We start from the raw sequence: 19,610 nt of genomic DNA on the forward strand, positions 1-19,610 counted from the left end.
TGTTATATGCATTTTATCCTCTTATACTGTTATTGTTTCTTATTTTATGTATAATGCATTACCAAAAATTTTAGTTACACACATCCATGTCAAAAAGGCACTTTAAAATTGAAATTAAAAATGCAACTTCTGTCCACAGTTTTCCTGCAGAAAACAAGCGACACACCCCGGCAGTGAGGGTTTTGTGAACGCCTGACTCGTGCAGTCCACCAAACTTGACAGTTCCTGTTATCCTCCTCCAGAGCGCGTGCACGCACAGTTCCCGCCTCTCCTTTCCCGCTCGAGCACGTTCTCCCTGTCAATCATCCCAGCCGTGTGGAATTATTGACATCAGGTTTGTGTGCGTTCACGCAGCTCTGATGATGTATGAGGAGAAGCTATCAAAAGTGCTATGATCCATTTTTAAAGGCAACGGCCCTTTTCCTCCCCTCAGAATTATTTTACGTTTTTGTGACTGGGGGCAGTCATCAACTACGGGAAAATATTTGAACATGAACTATTTTTCCAACGCGTTATTCGTCGTAAAGCAGTGACGTTTCATCGCGAGACACCGATCGGACTGCGATTCCTCCTTCGCTGAGGAGGAATCATTCTGTCTCTGTTGGAAACGGATAGACGAGGAAAAGTGGATGTCGCGACTGCGCGACCTGTCCCGTTTTCACCGGGACCCGTGTTGGTGGTGAGCTGCCGCGGTGCCGCTGTGGGAGTGTCGCGCACGCACCCGAGGATAGTTTGCCCTGGATTTTTCAATCATTTGCCGGACCTCCTCCTCACCGACGCTATACTCCCTTCCTCATCCTCGTCCGCCCCCCTCTGTTTTTCTTTTTCTCCCAGCTCCGTGATTTGTCGCGGTCCGTACGCGGGGTAGAGGCTCGCGCCCACCGCGACGCAACCGAAAGTAGCGCGCCGCGAGGCCCCCGGCCCCCTCCCCCACTCGAGCCCCCCTCAGATCGTCTCCTTACCTTCCTCTCATTTTTGTCCTCCTTAATATTTTTACTCAGAGGAGGAGGATTAGGGGGATCTTTTCGTGTAACCCCTCTTTTTTGTCAACGAACCGAGTGATATTCTATTATTTTTCTCGGGATTTTTGAAGCCCCCGACGAGGCCGGGCTGTGCTCAGAAAAGCAGCGGGGATGACTTTGGAGTCAATGATGGCCTGCTGTCTGAGCGAAGAGGCCAAGGAGTCGAAACGAATCAACGCGGAGATCGATAAGCAGCTTCGCCGGGATAAGCGCGACGCGAGGCGGGAACTAAAGCTGCTTCTTCTCGGTATGAGTTCCGCCGCCGTTAAACTCACTCATTCACATATAACTAGTCCACAGGTCTGCTTTTAACGGGGACTTTGATGTGTATTAAATACACCAGCTCAGTTTTAGCGTAGCGGTGGTTTGTCTTTGTGCATTCGTGATCTTTCCTTTATTTTTTATGTGAATGGCGTATATTTATTGCATTTTTTTGTTAATTTTACCTCATAGTCTACAGGCGATATGCGTTAGCAGAGTGCTAAGGCGTTAGCGCTTAGCTGTGAGGGCCACAACTGGACAGGGCCTTGCTTGCAACACCACATAAATCTCAGCTCTCTCTTTCTCTCTCTCTCTCTCTCTCTCTCTCTCTCTCTCTCTCTCTCTCTCTCTCTCTCTCTCTCTCTCTCTCTCTCTCTCTCTCTCTCTCTCTGTGTGTTTAAATGTGTATATGGCACCGAACGCGTGGGTATTGCATAATATAAAGTCCATTCATAAATTGGTGGTTTATTTGTAAAAATGTGTTTGCAGCTGTCAGGTTTGTGTTAGTCACACTTATGGGTCAATTTGAGTGGTTGACTACCACTGTGTGAATTGCATCTTTGCAAGGATGTGGTTTTTATTGCATAGCGTATTGAATAAATATGCAGATGTGCAGTCAAATCTGTACTGGATACTAAAGTTGCTTTAGGAAGGATGTATAGTAACTTGGTGTGACAAATGCAAATCAGATGTCATGTACCCAAACTGTGTTGCGGTTTGTGTAACTCAGTGGTTTTCAAACTGGGGGCCGGGGCCCCCAGGGGGGCCGCGAGATGGTGCCGGGGGGCCCCAGTTTTATGACATTTTATAAAATATATTCATTTATCATGAATTCTGTGTAATTAAAACTAAAAAAAAAATAAGCCAACTAACCAACAGCACTACTAGGTATAATTTTATATGTTTTGCTTAATTAAAATATCACATTTTAAAACTGTTTTTGTAATAATTTTTCTTTCGGGGGGCCACGAAAAAATGCACTGTACCGGAGGGGGGCCGCACGCTGAAAAAGTTTGGGAACCACTGGTGTAACTTATGAGGTGAAGAAGACAAAAATTCGCTTTATCATGCATTCAAATTTTATGGAAATGTCAGCTGAATAGTTAATGCTTTGCATGAAAATTTAAAGGGGGCATTTCACAAGATTTTTTTAAGATGTCAAATAAATCTTTGGTGTCCCTAGAGTACGTATGTGAAGTTTTAGCTCAAAATACCCCACAGATAATTTATAATAGCATGTTAAAATCTAGGTGTGTTTTGGGTGTGTCCTTTTAAATGCAAATGAGCTAATGAAAAGCAAACACTGATCACCATAATGGTGGTATGTTGAAATTGAAACTCAAGTGTGCTGTCAATAATTTTTTTCTCTTTCTCTCTGCACTAAATGGCAGTGCTGTGGTTGGATAGTGCGGATTAAAGGGCGGTATTATTATAATACCTACTTTCATTCAGTAAGCATGCGTATGCACAAATTTGTGTGTGAGATATGCGTACAAACGTTTTCACGAACAAACATGATTAAAAAAAACTTTAGTATCAAAATTTCTTCAAAAGGTACGAAAAAATTCAAAAACAACAAATATCACATGTACGTAATAATAAAATAATGGGCTATAGTTATATAATGTATATAATAATGTTGATATATAAAATGTACATTATTGTGTTTAATATTATCATATGTTCTATATTATTTATGCGGGGGTTTAACGATTAACCATGCAAATGCGCGTTTTCTCACTGAATGAATTTAAATGAATTTAGTGCTCTCATGCAGAAACTCCCTTTGTGCCACAGAAGAAGTAGCATTACAAACGCTATTCCAGGAAATGTCTACAGGAATATTAATATCGCTGTTCTTCAAATTGTTTCAGGTATTTTTATGATAATAAAGAATATTTTGAATGATTTTTATTTAACGAGTGTTGCTTTTTTAAACGCACATTATAAACGACTCCGACTCATAGTGATTTTAGATTGATAAGGACTTCTTAATGACCAAATGCCGTATAAGTTATTCTTGTAGACATTTTATTATTATTTTTTACTAGTTATTATACATATTATAGCCTTTTATACTAGGGATACCGCTCCTATATGAAAGTGTCTGCTTAATGCCTAATGTAAACATTATGTAAATGTAATGCAAAACCCAAACGTCAATCACTTGATCTCCTATCCGTTTTATTTTAGATAGAGATGGGCGTCTCTGTCATATTAATTAAATGTCTTATTAATACAGGTCTTTGTTATCGCATCCAATACTTCTTGTTACTGGACACAAATCACTGGCTTGAGACAGCAAAACCTCACAAATCAAAAATCCAAAGCAAAACAGAATATAATAAATATGTTCATGAATTTCTTTTCTAGCTCTCTTGCTTCGGTGACAAACTGACTTAAAATTTACTGTGGACCAGCTGTTCTGCGGAAATCCCTTATATGGAGCTGATATGGGCATGTTTTATGCAAATTGCCAACCTTGTGCACACATCTGCTCATGAAGGACCCTCCAAATTCACTACTGTAAGAACAACTATAAGAACAAATTCATGTGCGCACGCACGTGTATGCAGAAAGTTTTCTTGAGAAGTTCAAGTGCGTGTAAAAATATGAAAAACATACGCAATTATTAGTGAATGAGACCCAATATTTCTAATTTTCAAATAAATGAGAAAAAATCAATTAACACCCAACTATAAGCTGAAGTGTAAAACATCAATCTTGGCAGTATTAGCAAATGAATTTGTGCCACATATTGGTAACCATTGCATTTTTGTTTTACTTAACATTATTACCGTGTTGAATTATCTCAAAAATGGTGGACAGCTATTGCTTTATGAGGGAATGAGAGCTCTGCACACTGGACCCTGGTAACTGCCAGGAAAAGGGAATTGGGTGCCATATCAATATGTGAAGTTTGGTTGTTGTAAGTGCAAGATGCGTTCTTGCCTGTGACTCAGTGGGTTGGTGAGCAGTGATATCTGACACTGACAGCTTCATTCATTTCCTATTAGTCAGGCCAGTTTTTCCGTCTGAAACCACAAAATGAACTGCTCATTATAAAATGGATCATAAAGTAGAAACACAGAGCTGATGGGAAGGACAGATTGGGAGAGATGAACAGAAGTGTGAGTTTCAGTCATTTGTGCTGAAATATGAAATCATGTTGGTGAAACATTTACAACTGAAGTTGGATAATGGAATATTTAAGTGATGTATATGGGATGTTTTCAAAAGGAAATCACCCTATTTAAATATTACTCATGTAACTTTTCAAGCAGCTGTTTATTCCAGGTGTTTTAGCAACAGGGATTATTAAGTCCATAACCAGACTGCCTTAAATATTACGAATTGTATGTTATTTGGAAAAGCAAGAATGAAGCCCCAAACCTAGACCTAACGTCACTGGGGCGAAAGCAGATTGTGCTAAAAAGTACAACGAGATTGTACGAATTCTTAATTAGCCACCTTGTAACATAGTTAGGAATTACCATGAGTAGGTATGCACGATTATGACGAAAATCATAATTGCTGATTATTCACCTGAAATTGTAATTGCAGGTATTATTGTCGGTGAAAAGATTTTACATTGAGGTTTTGAAATGTTTAATACTTTTCTGCGAAGCAGCTGCATGGTAAATTTTAAACATCAAAAACTAAATAATGTATATGTATATGTAAATTACAAATAATTAGGAAGTTAAGGAAAAAATCTGAGGAAAAATGTCAACTTGTCAATTTAAAAATCTCTGGTTCACCACTATAATTCGTGCCCAAACATACTGCCTAAATGCACAGAAATGACCACAAATGGACAGCAGTAATTGTGGCTTTTGGCGATTATGTTATTTTGTCACCCGTACTTGTAATCCAGATTAGTTTTTTATTAATTGTGCAATCCTAACCACGAGATTGTGTTGAAAATGCATAAAATGTATATTTCCTTAACCTTTCCTTTAAAACATTACTGGCCAATCCTCAGACAAGGATTTGCTTTTTGCAGTTTAAAGTCTGTGGAAGTATTGTGTGTTTGTATAGTTTAAAACTGAACTTGACAGAAATAAATCAGAAGTGCTTGCTGTGTCATATTATTTATATAACATTTTATATAACATCAGTAGGAGTAAAATTCGCGATAAGCCATTTTTTTTTTCTTCAAAATTGACTGTGATAATTCAGGTTCACCTCTCTGCAGTTTAATCACTTTACTGTGTAATGCAAAAATTTCTTCAAAGTAGGGGTGGACGATACAGCCTATTTTAAGAGGCAGCCACGTATCGGCCGATGCCGATACACATAAAACTCGCAAATACCGGCCCGCAAATACGCAGCACTGCATGAACTCGAGCAGACTTATTTCAAAGAACTCCATGCAACATCATTGCTATAGAAACCAATGCAGCTATTCCTGAAAACGGAAAAGCACCACAGGACACACAAATTGGATCTGAACAGTTGTGATACTCGGTGTGGACAGTCAGTCATTTAAAGGTGACATAGAATGATTGAACGGAGTATTTATCCTTGTTCTGTGTTGTGACATGTAGACAAAAATTTTTTTGTTTGGGTCTGTAATGCCTTAGAAGCTTCCTAAAAACCTCTCTCAGATAGCTCTATTATGGCGCTTTTCCATTGCATAGTACCCCACGGTTTAGTTTAGTTTGGGTCGGGTCAGCTCACCTCACTTTGGCGTGGTTAGCTTTTCCATCGAGTTTAGTATCACTTCGGAGTGGGAGGGATTATAGGTGTGTCGTTATATTTACGCTGCCTACTGCTGTGACATCATACACGCGAGAGCTAGGGCTGGGCAAAAAAATCGATTTTTCGATTAATCGTTTTTTTAAATGTGGTCGATTCAGAATCGATTCTCAAAGAGCAGAATCGTTTTTTTTTTCTTTCATATTTATTTCTGCAAACAAAAGATTAACGTTAATCGAATTACTAGTCTTCTTCATTAGATGTCACCCTATTTTTTGCTTTGCGCGAGGTTACCAAGGAGCGAGAGGCAAGCCTGTCATTCATTAATTTTTTATTTTAATAATTACCCACTTGTAACCTGCTGTTCACTGTTCTTTTTATTAGTATAGTATTTTTATTTAATCTATATTTATTGAGTTGAATCGAGAATAGAGTATAAAAACCGGCCCGAGAACCGGAATCGAAAATTGAATCGAGAATCGAAATCGAATCGATTTGACAGCTTGTGAATCTAAATTGAATCGATCTGGAAAATCTGAATCGATACCCAGCCCTAGTGAGAGCGTTGTTGTACATTCCCATACATTCATTTATTTCTCAGTCTGCCACAAAATTAAAATTGGCCACCACAAATAGATGTTTGCACATCGCGTTTATAACTACCTCTCTCTCACATGACAGTTTCTGTTCAAACACCCGACCCGTGGCGTCAGTCGACGGCGCTCCGCTGAGCCTCATTCAAGTTGCATTTAAGCATATATAATGCGGACGTGCACGTCGCGAATGTGCTGCCACAAACTGCAAGTCTGGAAAAAACTTTTATGGTGTCCCGGATTCTCAACCTGCGGATGTTTTTCATCGCTAAAAGGGTGTTTGGAAACTTATAGCAGAACACAGATAACAACATGTTTGCTTGAGACAGCATTAAGCTAAAGCTAATATTTACATTATAGCGATGACGTGACGATTCTCTCAGACCAATTAGTGATCTACAGTGTTTTCGCGTCACGTTTGGTATCAGCTCGGGTCGCTTGGAACCCCAACCGAGGTGGTACGAAAAAAGTATCGGGTACTACGTACTGCACCCAATGGAAAAGCTCCCAAAAGTAAGCTGACCCGACCATTAGGGTGGGGGATTTTAAACAAGTGGTTTTGCACCTATTTGGCTCCCCCTACTGGCTTAATTTGCAATCTCATTACTGATTGGCTGACTTTGATGCCACTCAAAAAATGTAGCCAATTATTTTAAAGTAAAGGGGCAGTTAGATGCCTGTGATGTCATAAGCATCAGTTTTTCAGATTGGGCCGTTTTCTGGCTGACATTTCTAAAAGAGGAATTTCTATGAGACTGAGATGTTTAGCATGTCTAGAACTTTTTTTATGTTTGTGAATGCTGGTAGACTACCATTATTCAACAAAGACAAGGTAAAAATGGTTTTTCATTCTCTGTCCTTTTAAAGTCGGATATTTAGAAAAATTGGATTTAAACGGACAATGTGAACATAGTCTATGAGATGCTTGTCTGAGCGTGTGCAAACGCAACTGACAAAGGGGCAGATAGAGTTTACCAGAGTGTCGCTTGACTTAAAGTTTGATGTTTTACATGAACAAAATAGTGATAGAATCTGACTAAATTTCAATTATCAGTTTCTACATAAGATATTAAGTTTTGAAATGTTGGTGACCCTGTGTAAACAATTATGCTACTCTTAAATTAAATGAATCACCTCCCAAGCTTGTCAGAGGCTTTGCAACAGAAGCTCTGCCAGATATGAAGACGTAAGATTTCCAACCATTTTGCATTTTGTACAGCTGTTTATTTTCAGGAAACCCCTGCTTTTGAAATGTATTTTTATTTTCATAAAGATGATTGTGACATCTCCCATAAGGCTTTCACTTGCATGTAAAAATATATTCCACTTTGTAGAATTTATCGCATCAACAACCATCCCAAAATTACAGAGATGTGAATTTTGGTCAACACTATGTTTGGTAGCTGTGCTTTTCTTGCATATTTTGGCAACCTTAACAAACCTCCATTATGGTGATCAGTGTTTCCATTTCATCAGCTCATTTGCATTTAAAAGGACACACCCAAAAATGGCACATTTTTGCTCACCCCTAGAAAGTGGCAATTTTAACATGTTATAATAAATTATCTGTGGGGTATTTTGAGCTAAAACTTAACATATATGTACTATTGGGACACTAACTGCCCCTTTGATTGCCCCAACAGTAGTGAAACACCTCTTCCAAGCATGATTGCTCATTTATAAAATGTTATAAAGAGTTTTTTTGGTGGTGTAATCAGGAACTATTAACAAAATTTGCTGTGTTTTTCATTCCGGTGAGGGGATCTTTAACAAATGTTAATCTCATGAATGCTACCCAATGAAGAGATGTTCTCCTTGCGACATGGTAATTGAAATTCAGGGTCCACAGAGATGCTTTAAATTTTTGTTGTTGCATACATTGGCATATGTGTTGTTTAATGCTATAATGGATTGTTCAAATAAAGTGCAGTAGCCATTTAAGATATTATGTAAGTTATATTAATAGAACTGTTGCTTTTACAGTTGGATTTTTTTTTCTTTTGCCAGTGCAGACCGATTAGCGTATGAAATTAAAGTAATACAAGATCGATTCAAGAGCAGATTGCGCCGTAATATGCTTTGAAATGTAATGTCATAAACCAGTCTGTTTACACCGAAGTCAAGCACAACTTTTATTTGTGCTAGCTGGGTATGCAGTAAAAGGCGGCTGTATGTATCGATGCTATATATTAGGGCTGGGATGTTTCATTGTGATAATTGTGAAGTCCTTATCAATATAAAATAGCCGAGTTTGAGTCGTTTATAACATGCATTTGAAAAAGCAACACTCTTTCAAACATAGTCATTATAAAATTAGAGCCCAACCGATAAAGGATTTTGAAGGCCGTTAACGATACAAATGTTTGTTGGTTTTCAATTCCGATATATCGGCCGATATTTTTTTATTTCAGAAACGCGCAATATTGAGTTTCTGCACGAGAGCGCCCTCTGGCTTTTGGATGTGGCGGCATTTCACCGAAGCATAGTAACAAGCAGATCATCATTTTACATGTACGTAAATGTATGCGCTTGGGCGACCGCACAGCCTTGCAAAGCATAGTTTATTTGACTCGTGTACACAGACGTTCGACACATGCATATTGCGACAAAATGCAATGCATCTCCTAGGCTACATACTACATTTTCCTTTTTCGCGCATACGCAACCTACGCATACAAAGTACACACGGTTACAAAAATCTGCCGATGAATGCACATGTACGTGATGGCCAGTCTTACGATCAGCTAACTCGAAACAAGCAAATTTAATTTAAGCTGCTTAAAGGTGCAGTGTGTAATTTTAAGAAGGATCTCTTGACAGAAATGCAAAATAATATACAAAAGTAAATTATCAGGGGTGTATAAAGACCTTTCATAATGAACCGTTATGCATTTATTACCTTAGAATGAGACGTTTTTATCTACATACACCGAGGGTCCCCTTACATGGAAGTCGCCATTTTGTGCCGCCATTTTTCTACAGAAGCCCTTAACGGACAATTTTTTTTACTAAGTTGTCTCTGTAGCTTCTCTATGTGTTTCGAAAGCGAGGGGTGAGCAGTGGACTAAGCCGTTGGTTGCAATTCGCAAACCTCACCACTAGATGCCGTAAAAAATTACACACTGCACCTTTAAGAAAAACAGTCTCGCGATATGAGTATGTGAGTGTATTGTTTACAATATGTGAACATTGGCTGTATTTTGGAGTGCTTTGTTCTTGGCTTTTATGTGTAAGATGAAACTTTGGTTCACATATGCTTCAAGAAGGGCTTGGCTTCTACACACACTTTTAACTTCCAATTGTGGTGTTTAATTTTTCACAAATATCTCCTGAAAGCATCTTTTTAGCGGTGCACTCTGATGAGTCCCAATCATGACCTTACCACTTTATGAGCAACAGAAAGACTGTTCACAGATCAGTCCCATAATTCTCTTTTCCTGCTCTTTTCCCACACAAAGCTTTACGGTGGTTTCCATAGGCAATGCAAACAAGAGGATTTGAACTTCGGACCTCTATCTAGCAGGTGCCGAAACTCTTAGACCGTATGTACATCAGGTCTCTGGGCTGAAACACTGGGGTTCTGTGCAAATGCTGAGCATAATGGAGATATGAACACGCTGTTAACCTCAGACATCCGTCATGATCAAATAAGGCAATGTAGACTTGACCATGTCTCCGTTGTGACAGCTCTGTCTGGAGCTGGAGGGTGCCTTCCTGTCACTTCTGTCCATGTTAGGAGAGCTGATAGACAGCTTTTATCACAAAACTGGCCGCTGCTCTGCTTTGAGAGAAGTGGATCATGTTTTGGACAATGCTGACAGTCAGTGAGCTGATTTTTTTGTACCTAATCTTTACGAATTTCTTATAATTAACATCTACGCTGCAGTTGCGTTCTCAACTGCACGCTTGTGTGGTTTTTGCTTGCATTTTCGTTTTCATACAGATATGAGACCAAGGCCAGGATCAGAATTTTGCAAAACAGTGTTTCAGTGAAATCAACAGCCGGTGATCTAATGTTTAATGAGACTGGATTTTACTTGGTCATGTGTTCATTCTTACATAAGCAACACCCATATTACCACTGGCCTGTGGAGAGCGCTGTTGTTTGAATAGCACGCGCTGCCACACACAGCGGCCAGAGCCAAACCGGGCCAGGTGGTCTCAAAGGAGCTTTAGGTGCGAAGGACGAGCAACGTGGGCTGTGTGCCATCATGCTGCTTTGATGCTTGAGGAAAATTTGTGAACTGTTTGGGTTTGTGCCGTGATGGTGCTCTCTTTCCTTAATGAAATTCTTCAAGGTGGTTGGATAACTTTGTCCTGCCTCTCATGACAGTATTTATAGCCCAGCCACCATTCTTCTGCAATGTAAGGGATGAATTACACACTGCAAATTATTGGGATTGGAAATGATTTCTCCCTTTTCTTAATCCCCTTATTTTTACATCTACACAATGTTATCCAGTGTTCAAGCTATACATTTATCGCTAATGCTAATGCGGTGCTTAACCAACTTAGCTACGTGAACACGTTATAACTTTTTCCTGTTCAGGTTCAGTCACAGTACATGATGGACAGAAGTAGGGTGGGCGGAAAAATCGTTCAGTGCGGTAACCGTGTGTCTAATTATACACCTCAAACCTCGAATGGCCTTGTCGGCCGCGCTGCACACGAACACTTTTCTGCTTTTTCTGATTCTTATCCTTGACACATTTAACAGATCAATTTCCTCACAAAGTAGGCCGTAGAAAAAACAGCCTGTTAAAGGGAGGAACAGATGATAGAAAGGGCTTTTAGTGCACACTTTTAGTGGATAGCTGCGACCGCTGGCGTATTGCCATCTCTGTGTTAGCAAGCATTCAATTTCTAGCTCGCCAACACCTACTCCCAATGCTCTTAACAGACGCTCATCCCAGTCGTTTTTTAAACAAAGGTTCAACTTTATATAATTTAATTCTGTATTAAACACTGGCTCAATGCTCTTCGAACTTAAAAAAAATACTTGGTTACCATCTGTTGCTGTGTTTTGTATGCTGATCCCTAGCGTTGGATGTTAGTGCGCAGATACTGAGCCATCAATACTTGTTTAAACATAAAGACTACCATCATACTGTCACCTCCTTTCCTACGTGGGGAAAACTAAAGTTTATTATTGTTTTATGACTGCTGCTTTTAAGATGCCCCATTTCGAGATCGTCAGCCTGTGAGATTGCAGATACACAATAGTATCAGGGGGCAGGGTAGTAGTTAACGCGTTTATTTATTTATTCATTTTTTTAAGTCACTTGATTGGTGGAGATAAAGAAACAAAGGCAACACTGTCATGACCGCAACCATCTTAACACAGATGCCATAAATCCATCCGCGCCATTAGGTCCAGATGCTCTAAAATTCCCTGCATGCCAGGGAGTGGGAACAATAAACTTGCTGGTTTTAACCCTTTGGCGGGAAACAACAGTCCAAGGTAATGTCAGAGCCGCGCGTATTACAAGTTCAGGTGCTAGAAGGAGTTCATGCTGTGCGCATTCAGGTCCGGGCAAGAGTCCAAGACGCGCACTTGAGTCAACGTTAGGGATGTTAATAATTAATCGCTCTTCGATTAATTGTCGATAAGAATTAAATCGATAAAACTTAACGATTGTCGAAAAAGCAAGCATGTGTGTCCGGCGCCTGCGCAAAGCACATACACAGCTGGTGAAAAAACTAACCAAGCGCGAAGAAGTTAAACTAGCCATGATCACAACGATGCTCGATGCCAAACACACACTTGGACTTTTTAACCTCATTCGAGACAAGGCTGGCGGCTAACGCAACGAAATGGCATCCGCAGTGGATCTGAGAGGGTCCGATGCCGAAAATCGAAACACAGTTAGGATACTGAAAGCAAAGACCCTCTTCAGGGAAGCCTGCAAGATTAGCATAGCAACGCTGCTAACGCTGCTTTACACAGGGAAGGAGACCAGAAGCCGTTTTTAATAAATAGATTAAATTGTAAAACTTAAATTCTGAAAAGAAACTGTTAAATGTAAACTGTAACTGACTGTAGTTACACTCTGAAGGCCCGCAACATATATCATTGATCATAATTATTGACTTGCTGAGGCGCTACACGCTAACCACTGTTGCGGGTTTTCTAATGGAAGGTAGAAGTCTTCATAATATAAGCATCTTTGCTGAAAGTGCGCCGCAGGTCTAAAGCTGAGGTGACGACGGGAAAAGTGTCCTTTGTGTGCTTCTTGGACATAATTACAACAAGCTGTGTATCAATGACTCGAAAAGCGAGGTGAACAACTAGAAAAAGAACACTTGATGATAATGAAACTTTTATTTTGTCTTGGACGCATAGACTTTCATGCGACTGTGCGGAGTGCCCGTTATGAGGCGGAGTTTACTGTGTCTATTAGTCATTATATTTCACTACAAGATTAAATTGATGATTTTTATCAAAACACCAACTACATTGACTCATTTAACAATCCAACTAGCATGTTATTTAGACAAAATTAAATCTTTTAATTCGCATGAGGAAGCTGGCGTTTTTATGCACACTTTTATGTCATTGGCTATATGCCACTGCTGTAATGGCTTATTGCACTATTACTGTTAACGATTATTCGATTGATTGATCGTTAATTTAAATGATCATCGAATATGGGAAAATGCATAATTTGACATCCCTAGTCCACGTGCGTGTAAGAAAGCTCCCTTGCACAAAGTAAAGCCCACAAACCCTCTCATGCAAGGAAAAGAACGCATTGCATGTGACGATCGTCAATACTATCAATAGACCTTTCTCACAACTTCCGTATTTATGACCGGAACTACGCAATCGTCGCGGAAATCTACTTCCTCCGCAGTCAAGGCAATCTAAAAAGCCGTATCTGTTCCATAAATTCCCTGTTGATGGTGAAGGTATACAGACGTGGATTCAGGCTATCCGGCGAGACTTATAATGTGTCGTTTTAGTTAACAGTTCAGTAACAGTTAGACTCGCTCTCTACTTACCTAGAAATTTATGGACAAATTCTTCATGGAAAAAGTTTTCCTCCATTAGTCGTGTCACATCAGCAAATGTAATATTTGGCAAATCCGTTAACGAAGTTTTGTAGACTCTTTGATCCATTTTAAACTTGCCCGGGTTTATGTTTTTCTAGTGTGTTGACGCTTGACAGGAACTCCGCTTACACGACGATTACGTATTTCCGGTTACTGTGAGAAAGGTCTATACTATCGTCAATCAGCACAACCCTAAAACATTATTTATTTGTGTAAAAATAGAGCACCTGGGCTTTATGACGCACCCGGATTAATGGCCTCAGTTTTAAGAAGGTTGCGGTCATGATAGTGTTGCCCTTGTTTCTTTTTTGTCCACCAATCAAGTGACTTGTCATAAATGAGTCAAAAATAAACAAATGAATGAGTAAACTACTGCCCCGCCCCCTGATACTATTGTGTATCGACGATCTCAGTCTGACAATCTTAAAATAGGGCATATCGCCCAAAACTAGGGGTTATCGCCGCCTGTACATTATCCCGCTTATTACACAGCTATTCACCTCATAAGGAAGGTAAGGAGCATTAAATATTGATTTGAAATATGTTATTCAAAGACATATTTATATTAAATGTTTGTGTAATATTAAACTATACCTGTCAAAATTATTTGCAGGATCCGGGTTGCCGTGTGTTACCTGGGAATAACAAACCTGCAAATGTTGCGAATGGCAAATCATAATCAAGTATTCCAACATGTCGTTTAATAAGCTATTTTTAAGCATGGGGATATTATATTCACAAAAAATGTATTCATCAAAATATTTATTAACATTTTATTTATCAAAGATAAGTTTGAAGGAATACAATTATAAACCACAGGGGGACTTCAAAATAAGTGTTGGTTTGTTGCTATTTACATGGCAACATGGCTTAAAAATAATAACTTCATTGTTATTGGCTCGAACCCTGCAGCATTTCCTGTTTTCCTGTAGTAATGCCGAGGCATGAAGCATCCCAACATTTCCCTCCTTCACTCAATGGCAATGCCAAAAGAACATGAGGCAGGGCTTTGCCATTCATTAGCTTTACATTCCTTTCGGACGGCAGCGTTAACTACAAAACAAGGCGACCAGTGTGATGAACTGCAAAGCTCTGAAAGATGACAGACGGCTTCAAAAAGTGAACTTTATAGAAGCACTGAAGTAGAGTCTTTAACAACCTTTTTAAGAGCGGTGAAGATATTTGTGCGAGCATGTTGTCCGGCTGACAGCTGTGCTTGAATAAATGAGGGGGGTAACGTTAGTTTTACGTAAGTTTTACCAGCAATTTTTGGCCTTCTGGTTGCTTTGTTTTTAGAATTGATTTATGGGATTGTACATGACAGTGTGATGAAGAAACATGGCTAAGCACTAATGCTTTAGGCAGGCCATGTTTACACTGCGGACCAGTTTCAGTAAAAAAAAAAATTGTGGACGGGGTGGGTTGCACATACATAGTGCTGAAAATCCTCCTTTGTGAAATGTATAACGTCTAAGCAGAAGTAACAAGTTACGCTGAGTTTACACCAAACGCGGTTTGGGCGTCAAAATCGCGTCTACCGCACGTGGTTTGCCGCTTGAACAATTTGGATGCATTCGCGCGTGTAGAGCGGAGTAGACGCGCGGAAAAAGCAAGCATTTGACTCGTGTCAGAGGCAAACTCCGCTTCTTGTGGGAGGGGCAAGTGCTATGCGGTTGTCTGTTTGCAAAATGACTGATGTTGATTGTGCATTTATCGAGAGAGTTACCAGTTTGTATTTGGTAACCTTACTATGGGGAAAATAAACGACACGGGTCGATAAACGTCACGTGACTCAAAAGTGAAGTGTGTATTACAATTACCAGGTTGCCCAATGTCCTCACTGACACTCTTCCAAGCGAGGTCCTTTTTATTCCTGTCTCCTCCAGTGTTTCCCACAGATCTGAAATTTACTTGTGGTGGTAGATGGGGAAAAGGGCAATCATTATTATCCACCGACAAAAAAAGGTCTACTATACATGTAACAAAGAACTAATAATGTGTGACACAACACAATACTTTGATTTATAAAACATTCATATTTATTTCACATTATAGTTCATTAATCTAACCACCCCAAACTTTTTTTGACATAAACAAAGCTGACACTGTTTGTCAGAGGTGTAAAGAGTAGCTGAAAGCCATACTTGAGTAAAAGTACAAATTCCTTACTGTAAAAATTACTCCACTACAAGTTACAAGTCAATTTAAATACGACTTGAGTAAAAGTATTAAAGTAACCCAATTTAAAAGTACTCAATTTTTACTCGTACTGAATGTTGGCTCAAAGATGCACTAGTCCTCAACACACAGAGACATTGTAGGTCTGGGCAGTGAAAACTAAGAAAGTTTATTTATGAGGTTTTATTTCCTAATATAGAAAAAAAATCAAACACCTCAAAATTTTGACCTGGCAGAACAAACACAGATTAAACATAGTCATAGTCTTTTGACTAAAATTTAATTTAGTTTTAGTCATATTTTTGTCATCTGAATTGATTTAGTTTTAGTCTAATTTTATTCAACTAAATACCATGAGATTTTAGTCTAGAAATCTACATTTAATTAAACCCATTTAATTTTAGTCTAGTGTCATTGTGTACTTGAATGTGACATGCTGAAAAATATATAGCCTAACTTTGTGATATAAATATATGGTAACACTTTACAATAAGGTTCATTAGTTAACATTAGTATTAGTTAACATGAACTAATAATGAACTGCACTTATACAGCATTTATTCATCTTTGTTAATGTTAATTTCAACAATTACTAATACTTTATTAAAATCTTGTTTACATTAGTTAATGCACTCTGAACTAACATGAACAAACAATTAAAGCTTACATTTTTATTAACTAACATTAACAAAGATGAAGAAATGATGTAACAAATGTATTGCTCATGGTTTGTTCAAGTTGGTTAATACATTAACTACTGTTAACTAATGAACCTTGTTGTAAAGTGTTACCAAATATTCTTATATAGGCCTATCCTAAAAAAGATATAATTTTAATATTTAAAAAATTCCAGTAAACTAAAATTACACTAACAGAAATATGATAATGTATATTAAAAACGTGAAGTTGTTCATTTGAAAGATTAATTGTAAACACATGTAGTAGACGTAACACCACTCTCTCACATTAAGTGCACTACATTTCTTCCGTCATGCATCCCTCTTACAGTAAATACATTACAGCATACTTGATTAAATGTGAGGACAGTGAAATTAACTTATTATCAATCTTATAATGTACTTAAGTTACTCGGGCAATCAGTACAGGACCTAGCTGGTTTATATAGTAAGTTATATCAAGTTATGTACCAGCTCAGGTTAGCTGATAAGGTAGCATCAGAGTATATAAACAGTTGTGCTTGCCTTTGAGTTGCGGGATGACCCTCCTGCAATCGCGCATCACTTTTATTTTGATTGTAGCATCACAAGTTTAACAAAGGGTCCCTTGACTGAAGCAAATGTGATATGCATCCATATGTTTGCTCTTTATCTCTTCTCTCAGACCAGACGCGAACTTTTCTCTACAGTTTATGACATACGCAGCACGCAGATGTCCCGCTACGGTGGCTCAACGCAAGCCATTCAGCGTTTGACATCAAAGTACCGCGAGACCAGACTTCTCCATATGCATTTGATTCGCTCTCGCAGTACTTTGATTTATACGATAGCTCTGCGCAGCGCCAAATGAAGTTGTGTGTGTGCGTGTGCGTGTAACCTCGCGACCACAGATTCTATCCATCATCACCCTCTGACACTTTCGTCTCGTTTTTTTTGACGAATAAACAATGTAGCGAGTAACGTTAAGTGTCATTTCAAATGTAGTGGAGTAAAGAGTACAAATACCCAATCAAAAATGTAATTGAGTAGAGAGTAAAAGTTGCGTATATTTTTGATACTCAGTACAAGTACAAAGTAGCCCAAAAAATACTTAAGTACAGTAACGAAGTACATTTACTCAAGTACTTTACACCTCTGCTGTTTGTCAAAGCACCACGAAAACACTTTATGTTTTTGCACTGATATATGAAGCAATTTGATGACCCCTTTTATCAAACTCAATTATATACAATACTATGTATACTATAGCCTATATAGACAGTGCAGGTCTATAGATTATAAATGTGACTGATGTTATAATGTTAATAACTTCTATGAGATGCACTTTTACTGCTTCTGCTTTCTATTTCTCTTTTGCCGATTAAAAAAAGCTTAATCCACTCATTATTTCAGATTTAAAAGTCTACTTGCTGTCCCGATGACAGACTTTACATTACAGCTTTGCGTTTTTTATATCCTGAGTCAGCTAGAGCTTTGCTCATTCAGTATTAGCACTGCTTTTTGCTACAATCTCTGTGCAAACTGTTTAGATTTTAGTAAAGATATTGTCTATTGAAAATGAAGCGGCGCGTGGTCGTGACAAGAGCCAGTTGCTATCGCCATAGAAACCGGAGGCACGCTAAAACAGCACTCGAGCTTTAGCGCGGTAGCGCTCACGGCCGTTCTCCGATCGACTCGGGTTTTACACACAATATTAATCAGACTTGGGACCCGAAGTAATGAACTAGGACCGACCCGGACCCATCTGACCATTTAAAATATAAACCCGGAACCGTACGGGTCCCGCGTCCTCAGTGAAGAAAGACCTCTAATGGTAAAACTCTGCTCAAGTTCAGAAACATGAAAGGATACAATGTGACACTGAGGTTGCTTCGCGTCGCGCCCAATTCACTGAGAAACAGAGAGCACGTGAACGGACACTCAACCGGAGAGACACAACGTGCTTGCGCGCAAAATGAAGCCAACTTAGATGCTATAAACACATATGCACATAAGCATATGCGACCATTTTGGTCGCAGTGTGTTCCCTCCCTGGCTGCTCCGTATGTGCTGCTGCAGTTGATCCAGTTTGCCGCGCTGGATGATGAGTTTATGACGCGTGCATCATCTTCACGGTCACCCGACCCCCACCTCTCTCTCGCGCTCTCTCTCTCTCGCGCTCTCTCTCTCTCGCTCTCTCTCTCTCTCGCGCGCTCTCTCTCTCGCGCTCTCTCTCTCTCTCGCGCTCTCTCTCTCTCCAAAACACGGGTCATCCAGTCGAGTTCAGAAAATACGGAAATTCGTAAAGTGATTTTTTTTACCTGGGCGGGTCGCAATTTACCTGGGCGCAGCGCCCAAGTAGAGCCTATGTATGGGAAACACTGCTCCTCTATAGAAATAAGAACTTGTGTCGTATAGCTCCGGGTGTCTGCTTATGGACAATATCAAGCCTTGGTTGAATGAGTGACTCCGGGCGGGGCTGCCACCACAGCAGCAAGCAGGCTCCTGATTGGTTAACGCGGCGCGAAATTCCGCCAAAGTTCAAAATTTTCAACTCGGGCGTCAGCCGCAAATTCGCGTAAACCGCAAGATGCACAAAAAGCACCATTCGCGCTTACCGCGCGTACCGCGCACAACGCTCAATTCGCGCCTTTCGCTCGAGCTTCACGCGCGAAAGAGGCGGAAACGCGTCTTCCGCGCTGCGCCGAACGCCTCTTCCGCGCCGCGGGACCTCCTGACGCGCGTCAACGCGTCTTCACATTGACTTAACATTGAAATCACTCGCGCTTCACGCCCTTACCGCGGTTGGTGTAAATGCAGCATTAGAATTTATCTCGCACAAGTGAAGCCCACAAACCCTCTTATGTGAGGAAAAGCACGCAACGTGAATGTATTGTGAAACTATGATTATAATAACTATCGTCACGAAAGCCCGCTATCAGCCATATGTCTGACGATCGTCAAAACACGATACTATCGTCTATCGGCACAAACCTAGTATGTAGATGATATTTTGCTATTATCTACAGAGGTTACCTAAACCTACTTTAGGGACCAGAATATTTGGCTCTTTTAGCAGCAGTGTGGTAGTGTGATTAAAACAAATCAGCATCAACAAAGAACCGACCAGCATCATAGTGTTGACT

At 39.6% G+C, this 19,610-nt stretch overlaps 1 protein-coding gene across 1 annotated transcript in view; it reads left to right on the forward strand.

Annotated features, from left to right (window-relative positions):
- Positions 1-315: 315 nt before the first annotated feature.
- The window catches only part of gna11b (guanine nucleotide binding protein (G protein), alpha 11b (Gq class)), a 46,107-nt gene continuing 26,812 nt past the window's right edge, over positions 316-19,610 (forward strand). Inside the window, exon 1 of the mRNA XM_065262354.2 lies at positions 316-1,269. Coding sequence (XP_065118426.1) covers positions 1,134-1,269 — 136 coding nt within the window. The 5' untranslated portion in view covers positions 316-1,133. The remainder of the gene's footprint in view (positions 1,270-19,610) is intronic.

The sequence above is a fragment of the Paramisgurnus dabryanus genome, chromosome 6 (assembly GCF_030506205.2).
Source record: "Paramisgurnus dabryanus chromosome 6, PD_genome_1.1, whole genome shotgun sequence".
NCBI lineage: Eukaryota > Metazoa > Chordata > Actinopteri > Cypriniformes > Cobitidae > Paramisgurnus > Paramisgurnus dabryanus.